This window comes from Triticum urartu, chromosome 2A (assembly GCF_056163025.1).
Source record: "Triticum urartu cultivar PI428250 chromosome 2A, HENAU_Tu73, whole genome shotgun sequence".
In the NCBI taxonomy this organism is placed as follows: domain Eukaryota; kingdom Viridiplantae; phylum Streptophyta; class Magnoliopsida; order Poales; family Poaceae; genus Triticum; species Triticum urartu.
In genome coordinates this window covers 632,111,605-632,120,442 of record NC_141874.1, presented here as the reverse complement: position 1 = coordinate 632,120,442, position 8,838 = coordinate 632,111,605, and the positions used below count along the sequence as shown (strand labels likewise).

Genomic DNA, 8,838 nt, shown 5'->3' with positions numbered 1-8,838 from the left:
CAACGGTGCACAGTTAGGGGGGACACTTTCTTGAAATTATTGTGAGGGATCATCTTATTTATGCTACCGTCGTTCTAAGCAAATAAGATGTAAAACATGATAAACATCACATGCAATCAAATAGTGACATGATATGGCCAATATCATTTTGCTCATTTTGATCTCCATCTTTGGGGCGCCATGATCATCATCGTCACCGGCATGACACCATGATCTTCATCATCATGATCTCCATCATCGTGTCTTCATGAAGTTCTCTCGCCAACTATTACTTCTACTACTATGGCTAACGGTTAGCAATAAAGTAAAGTAATTACAAGGCGTTTTCAGTGACACGCAGGTCATAAATAATTTAGACAACTCCTATGGCTCCTGCCGGTTGTCATACTCATCGGCATGCAAGTCGTGATTCCTATTACAAGAACATGATCAATCTCATACATCACATATATCATTCATCATATTCTTTTGGCCATATCACATCACATAGCATACCCTACAAAAACCAGTTAGACGTCCTCTAATTGTTGTTGCATGTTTTTACGTGGCTGCTATGAGTTTCTAGCAAGAACGTTTCTTACCTACGCAAAAACCACAACGTGATATGCCAATTTCTACTTACCCTTCATAAGGACCCTTTTCATCGAATCCGATCCGACTAAAGTGGGAGAGACAGACACCCGCTAGCCACCTTATGCAACTAGTGCATGTCAGTCGGTGGAACTTGTCTCACGTAAGCGTACATGTAAGGTCGGTCTGGGCCGCTTCATCCCACAATGCCGCCGAATCAAGATAAGACTAGTAACGGCAAATAAATTGACAAAATCAACGCCTACAACAACTTGTGTTCTACTCGTGCATAGAAACTACGCATAGACCTAGCTCATGATGCCACTGTTGGGGATCGTTGCAGAAATTTAAAAAATTCTACGCATCACCAAGATCAATCTATGGAGAGACTAGCAACGAGAGAGAGGGGAGTGTATCTTCATACCCTTGAAGATCGCGAAACGGAAGAGTTACAAGAACACAGATGAAGGAGTCGTACTCGCAGCGATTCAGATCGCGGTTGATTCCGATCTAAGCACCGAACAACGGTGCCTCCGCGTTCAACACACGTACAGCCCGGGGACGTCTCCTCCTTCTTGATCCAACAAGGGAGAAGGAGAAGTTGGGGAAGAACTCCGGCAGCACGACGGCATGGTGGTGGAGCTCGCAGTTCTCCGGCAGGGCTTCGCCAAGCTCAACGAAGGAGGATGAGGTGTTAGGAGAGGGAGGGCTGCGCCTTGGAAGTGGTGTTTCTACCCTCCCCCACCCCTCTATTTATACGGTGAAGGGGCAAGGGGGCCGGCCCCTCTAGATGAGATCTAGAGGGGGGGCAAGGGGAGGGCGCTTGCCCCGCAAGCCAAGGGGGGCGCCCCCTTTAGGGTCCCCCAACCCTAGGCGCATGGGCCCTAGGGGAGTGGCACCCAGCCCACTTAGGGGCTGGTTCCCTTCCACATACAGCCCATAGGGCCCTCCGGGGCAGGTGGACCCCCGGAACCCCTTCGGTGGTCTCGGTATAATACCGATAAACCCCTGAACACTTCCGGTGACCGTATTATGACTTCCCATATATAAATATTCACCTCCGGACCATTCCATAACTCCTCGTGACGTCCGGGACTCCGAACAACATTCGGTAACTGCATACTATTTCCCATAACAACTGTAGCGTCACCGAACCTTAAGTGTGCAGACCCTACGGGTTCGGAAATCATGCAGACATGACCGAGACATCTCTCTGGCCAATAACCAACAGCGGGATCTGGATACCCATGTTGGCTCCCACATGTTCCACGATGATCTCATCGGATGAACCACGATGTCGGGGATTCGATCAATCCCGTATTCAATTCCCTTTGTCTACCGGTATGATACTTGCCTGAGATTCGATCGTCGGTATCCCTATACCTTGTTCAATCTCGTTACCTGCAAGTCTCTTTACTCGTTCTGTAACACATCATCCCGTGATCAACTTCTTGATCACATTGAGCTCATTTTGATGATGTCTTACCGAGTGGACCCAGAGATACCTCTCCGTCACACGAAATAACAAATCCCAGTCTCGATTCGTGCCAACTCAACAGACACTTTCGGAGATACCCGTAGTGTGCCTTTATAGCCACCTAGTTACGTTGTGACGTTTGGCACACCGAAAGCATTCATACGGTTTCCGGGAGTTGCACAATCTCATGGTCTAAGGAAATGATACTTGACACTAGAAAAGCTTTAGCAGACGAACTACACGATCTTGTGCTATGCTTAGGATTGGGTCTTGTCCATCACATCATTCTCCCAATGATGTGATCCCGTTATCAACGACATCCAATGTTCATGGTCAGGAAACCGTAACCATCTATTGATCAACGAGCTAGTCAACTAGAGGCTCACTAGGGACATGTTGTGGTCTATGTATTCACGCATGTATTACGATTTTCAGATAACACAATTATAGCATGAACAATAGACAATTATCATGAACAAGGAAATATAATAATAACCATTTTATTATTGCCTCTAGGGCATATTTCCAACAGAAGGCAACAACCCACTAGTGAACTTTACTGTCAACGGCCACAACTACAACAAATGATACTACCTGGGTGACGGTATCTATCCTCAGTGGACCATTATTGTCAAGATAATACCCAACCCGGTCGGAGAGAAGAGGAAAAGATTTGCCCAAGAGCAAGAGAGTGCTAGGAAGGATGTCGAGCGTGCCTTTGGTGTTTTGCAATCTCGATGGCGTTCGGTATCCTGGTAATACTTGGAGCACGCAGAAACTGTGGGAGGTGATGACTGCTTGTGTGATCATGCACAATATGATTGTAGAAGACAAGCAACCGGAATGTCTGTATGATCAAGGATTTTAGTTTCAGGGTGAGAATGTTGTGCCTGAGCATGGAGGAGCGGCAATATTTGAACAGTTCATCCAATTTCATCATGACATGCGTGATTGGAAAACTCACGTGCAACTGCAAAATGATTTGGTTGAGCATATGTGGGCTCATGTTGGCAACCAATAGATGTATCTTTTTTTATTCGTTTGCAAAACTATGTGAAACATTTTTATTTGTACTCGGCTTGTAAAACTGTACTATTTTATTCGGTTTAAACTATGTTATTTGACAATATGTTTGAATGCAATTCATCAATGTAAAATAGGGCGGCCAGCCGGCCAAGTCGGCACATATGGGTCGGCGCGTTGCCGACCTATATCTAAAACAGGGCGGACGTCGGGCGGGTGATCGACCCAAACGGACAAAAGACGGACAAAATCACCCTCCGTTTGGGTCTCCTCATTGAAGTTGCTTTTATAGTCGTTGCTATGTGGTCTACAAACATGAATGTAAATTTTCTACATCTTGTGTTCTTTATACTGCGCTGATATTTGATGAATATAGATGGAAAGTTTTTCTCCTTTTTTTAATGTTGACATGTACGCAATCATCATCGATCATGCTCAGCTTCAGCTTGCTGCTCGGGCGCAGGTCCCACGTCGTTCCGGCAGAACGAAGATACAGCAAAAGCAGCTGCGGCATTCCGCCACCTCGCAGTTCCCCACCCGACCTTCCCACCAACCAACCAGCTCTTCCAGCCTCCGCAGGCCACCGCTCCGCCCCCCTTCCGCTGCAGTTGCACCGTAGCCGGTCCGTCGCCGTCAAGCGACCACGCCAATCACAAACCGTGATCGCCACCCACCCTCCGGCCTCCGCGGGCGGGACCCGCCGACCAATGGGCACCCCCTGCCCCAACCTCACCGCTCTCGCGATTCGCCGCAGCGGCGGCCGCCTGTTCGAGCGGTAGGGATTTCCCTCGTCGTCGTGGGCGCGGGAGACCTGGTGTCGCTGGCGCGAGGCGAGGGGAGGCGAGGCCGCGAGGGGGCAGCGATGATGTTCGGGTCGGGGATGAATCTCCTCAGCGCGGCGCTCGGCTTCGGCATGACCGCCGCCTTCGTCGCGTTCGTCTGCGCGCGGTTCATCTGCTGCCGCGCCCGGGACGCGGACGACGGCGCCCCATCGCCGGTGGACTTTGACGTTGACTTCCCAGCAGATCTCGAACGCCCGGTGCGTGTCATACCCTCCTACTATGGCTCCTCTGCCTCCACAACGATCGATATTCTGCTGCTGTGAACTCCACGCCGTTTACAAAAGGGGAGCAAATAACTACGTATTTGCTAGTGCCACAGCGCGTACATAACTGAAGTGTCTATGTTTTGTTTTTATAATTACTGAAAATAGGAAGATTCGATACTCAATTTCTTTGTTCGCGGGCACATGAGCAGTGCCTTTTATTTTTGGCTATTACTGAAGTGTATATGTTTTGTTTTTATATAGTTATTAGTGATGAAAATAGGAAGATTCTAGGAGTACTATTGTATATCTGTGTTCATGGGCACATGGGAGTGCCTTTCCTGTTCAAGCCAAAAAAAAAATTGCTAATTAGTCCTTTTACTAAATTTGTACTTTTTGGCTATTGCACTGATACCAAGTCTTAAATATTAGTATATCTGATAATCGACCACTTTAATAGATATTAGAAAATAGAGATTCAAAAGCTTTAGCTTATATGTATTTCGCTAACTTTGGTCTTCTCCCATTTTAGACTGGTATTTGTGTGCCTCTGTTTTAGTGATAGGCCATGAGCTCTAGTTAGATTCTTAGGGTTACACTTTCCCCAATAATTGTCTCTCGATCGCATACCTTACAGTATCTCTGTATCAGCTTTCAATTAGTCTGTGTATAACTACAAGCCTGCAACGTAGCAATATTCCTTGGTCCAAGTTCAAATAACAGTTAAATCATCCTTAGTCCCTACACATTTAAATAAGTAAATAGGTTTAAATGACTAGGCGATGAGCTCTAGTTAGATTCATGAGGTTACATTTTACCCCAATAATAGTTGCTCAATACGTAGCTTGTATCTTTGTTTCTGCTTCAAGTTAGTCTGTGTATGACTAGAAGCCTGCAACTTAACAATATTCCCTGGTCCAAATATAAATAACAGTTACATGATCCTTATTCCTTGCACATTTTAAGAAGGAAGAAGATATCACATTCTAATTCAGTCTAAAACCAATGCGTTTTGTAGTCCCACAAGGAAATACTAATAAGCTAGAAACTGAAACACCAAAAGGTGGGAGCACTAAAGGAACTACAGAAATCCCAGATTTTGTATGATGTCTTTAAGCTATAATCTATTGGATAATTTGCTAGCTTGGATACAAATTCAACAATGCTCTTTGATGATACCCGTCAGTTCAGCCTCGTTTCTTTAGGGTTAAAATTTTGGGCATCTCCCTTTTTGAATCCTATATACCTAAATAGTTCCCCACTAACTCAATTTTCTTAACATGCAACTATGCCAACTCACCATGCCACCATGCACGCCCCACTAAATTTAGTTCTCTCAACATGCAACTATGCCAACTCACCTTGACACTATGCATGGGAAAAGACCCACCTTAACATGCAGCTTGCATGCTACTCATATTCAATAAATATTTTACAACTATATAATGATCAAACATAATAAATTATATGTCCTTTAGTTTCGATTCTCATATCACCAATCCAAATACTAAAGTTTTATACTGCCAATTTTCGTAGAAATAGCTGCATCCAATTCCCGCAGCAATGCGCGGGGTATCGTCTCTAGTAAACTTGATAACTGAGTGCACATGGAGTATTCTCTGTTCCTTGGTATAGAATTTTATTTTCGCAAATGTCAAGTGAACAAACATTTCTTATGAAGTTGCTCTTCCCAGTTGTACAAGGTGTCTCCTTTTGAAAGTTAATGTAGTGATCGCTGTTATGTTTCGCGCCTCTGGGCTAGGGCCGGCGCCAACGCGATCAGTAACATAATCCCGGAGAACTAGGGTAGGATGTAGAGGGGATGAGCAACCCCATCTGTTTGCTCGGCGGCCACTTCCATGCCTTCCTTGTGTAGATGGCATAGTGCGTTGTCACAACCTCATCTGTACAACTCCCCTTCTATCACTGGAAAGATACGCATCCTTAGCGTATTCGCGAAAAAAGATAGCTGTTATGTTTATAGTTATGTACGCATAGTTGACTACCTTTTTTTTTCCTTTACTGTTACATCTAAAAGTGTTACTTGTTAGTGTATGTTCAACAAATACTTTTTTAATTCACATGCAAGTTTGAACAATCAAGGCGATGTAGTCAATGCAGATGCCATATCACTATCTTTCGTACTTAAGTTAGTGCCGTACTTTTTCAGGTAGAGGATGCTAATTGTGGGTTGGAACCTTTGGTTATTGCTGAAATTCCTATTATGAAGTACTCTGAGGCTTTATATTCAAAGGATGATGCCCAGTAAGTGCAACTATCTGTATTAACCGACAATTACCCAACTTTACTGTTTTCTGCTGTAATGTATATAATTTCATCCACCTCTGAAATGTCTGGCCACTGGGATTCATGGGAATATCCAAACAGTGGGCCAAGTAGCTTGTCACATGGAAATTGGTAGACCCTGTTGCAGTATCACCTTATTGTAAATACGGGTATCCAGAATAGTTTCTAAACAGTTATGTGCGAGGTATTGAAACCACATTACTGCTGATATGCATATGCTGAGACTCTTAGAAAGTCACAAGAGTCTTTTCTTTTCTTTGTTGTCATATAGTCCCTAGCCCCATGGTTATCAATTCAATATACCAGTTCCTATGGCCCCCCTCCCCTCCCCGAGCATTTTGAAGCTTACCTGGTAATTTCATTAACCAAAGCATGAGAAAGTATCTGCAAATGTGTATGCATTTCTGGGGATGCAGGTCAAAGATCTGCTATGAAGGACATGTTTTATGCTGAAAGAATACTTCCATAGCTGAGTAACAAATGTACAAAATAATTTGAAATCTTGCTGTTAGCTAGAGCAAGTTCATAATGCCAGTTTGTTTTTGCTTAGTCCTTCGAGGAAGGAATGTGTTTTCCTGCCCAGGGGTTCCCACGCCTTCTGTTTGCAAAATAAACAATGTCTTGTTAAAAAAATACCAATCATGTGTGATCCACAAAACTTTGTTTCTGTGTAAACCTGCAGACTTTTAATATCAAAATTGTCCATACTGTGCGGTACGAAAAATAGTAGTGAACCATCCACTGTATTAATCAGTGCAAGTGAAGTGTCTTTTATCGTATTTGGTTCTTGATACCAGAAATGAATTTGATATTGAAATGTTGCAAGTCTACATAACTTTATTGTGTACTACACTACACACATGGTTAATTTTTATTTGAATTACAAGTACCAGCGCTAACACACCCGCCCCGCTTAAACTACCATACCTATGCACACACACGCCCCATTGTTTACCACTGAACAGGTATTGCTGTGAAGGTATGACACACGAACTCTCGATCCAAGGACTGAACCCGGCTGGCAGGCTGCAGCACGTCAATCCTAACCAAGAGACATGGCTTATTTCACACATAATTGAGAAAAACTGCGGTTTTTAAAATCTAAAGTGTTCATTGTGAGGCATTGGAATACTGAGGTATTAGATTACAGCAATTTTCCAAACCTAAGTTTTGATACAGTGCATCATGCACTTTCTGTAAATGGGCGTGCAGGAACTCTGGGGAGCAATGAAATTGTTGGACTGTTAAGGCCATGTTTGGGTTTGCGTTTCTGCTCCATTTCTCGCCGGTTTAGAATACACACCCCGTCCCGTCGTTTTCGTTCTAGGCAAAAAACAAGTGTTGACCAGTAATTTACACCTGTAAAATAAATACAAGTGTATAAATTTACACCCATTCCAAGCGGGGCCTAAGAAGTTTTTACACAAGCAAGTCTATTGCCCTCCAAACTTGTTTGCATAGACTCAACCAAGCTCAAACTCAGCCCAATGTTTAGAAGCTCACAAGACATGAGTTCTTTCTTAACAGTTCTTCTCTTTATTCAACTTATTGAACCTAGGGTGTTGTTCAACTATGCCCTTGTTTGATCGGTTGTTTTGCTTTGACAGGTGCTCCATATGTCTAGGTGAATACACTGAGAAAGAGCTTCTAAGAATTATTCCGACATGTCAACATAACTTTCACCGTACCTGCTTAGACTTATGGTTGCAGAAGCAGACTACTTGCCCAATATGCCGGGTCTCGTTGAAAGAGTTGCCTAGCGGCAAAGCTGCCATAGCACCTTCATGTAGCAACCCTCAAGTGCGCCCCCGCACTGAGAACTCTGTTAATCCAGCACCTGACTGGCTCCTCCCTGTTCATCATTCTCAGAGGTCAACAGAATAGTTCAGACACACAAGCATCAGTAGAAGTGGTTATTGAGATACGCCAATAAGCACATCATGAGATTGCTATGAAAGAGAACAAAGCGGGAATATGTAATAGGTTTCCTGCCTCGCTGCATTGTTGCAGCATCCTAATTGGATCGACATTGTATGCAATCTCGTCGCAGGTAATGTGTCAACATTTGTTGTACATTTCGCATTGTAGGTAAGCATATTGTGTTATGGCACATAAACACTTTCAATGTTCTTTTCTAGTGCTCTGTATATCATAAAAATGGTAAAGAAATATTGGATGTTAGGTAAATTCCTGAACTTCTGAAGCTTTGCAGTTCGTCTGGCAGCTTTGCAATAATCTGCAGAGGTGCAGTTCCCCTTTCATTAAGCCTGTGGTAGCAAGTAGGCAGACTTAGGTGGCAGATCCCATATTTCACTTTGAGTTTGCTAAACTTTGGATCTTCCACTGGATGTAGCTTTTACATTTACAAAAAAAAAAAATTGTCTGAATTGCCCTGGTTTGATCGGTTGGTGTGGGA

At 43.8% G+C, this 8,838-nt stretch overlaps 1 protein-coding gene across 1 annotated transcript; it reads left to right on the top strand.

Annotated features, from left to right (window-relative positions):
* The first annotated feature begins 3,529 nt into the window (after positions 1-3,529).
* On the top strand, positions 3,530-8,625 carry LOC125539291 (putative RING-H2 finger protein ATL69). The gene is given in 4 exon segments (XM_048702716.2): positions 3,530-4,109; positions 6,286-6,380; positions 8,030-8,281; positions 8,283-8,625. Coding segments are annotated over 4 exon segments (597 nt in total). The 5' UTR covers positions 3,530-3,932; the 3' UTR covers positions 8,356-8,625.
* The last annotated feature ends 213 nt before the right edge of the window (positions 8,626-8,838 follow it).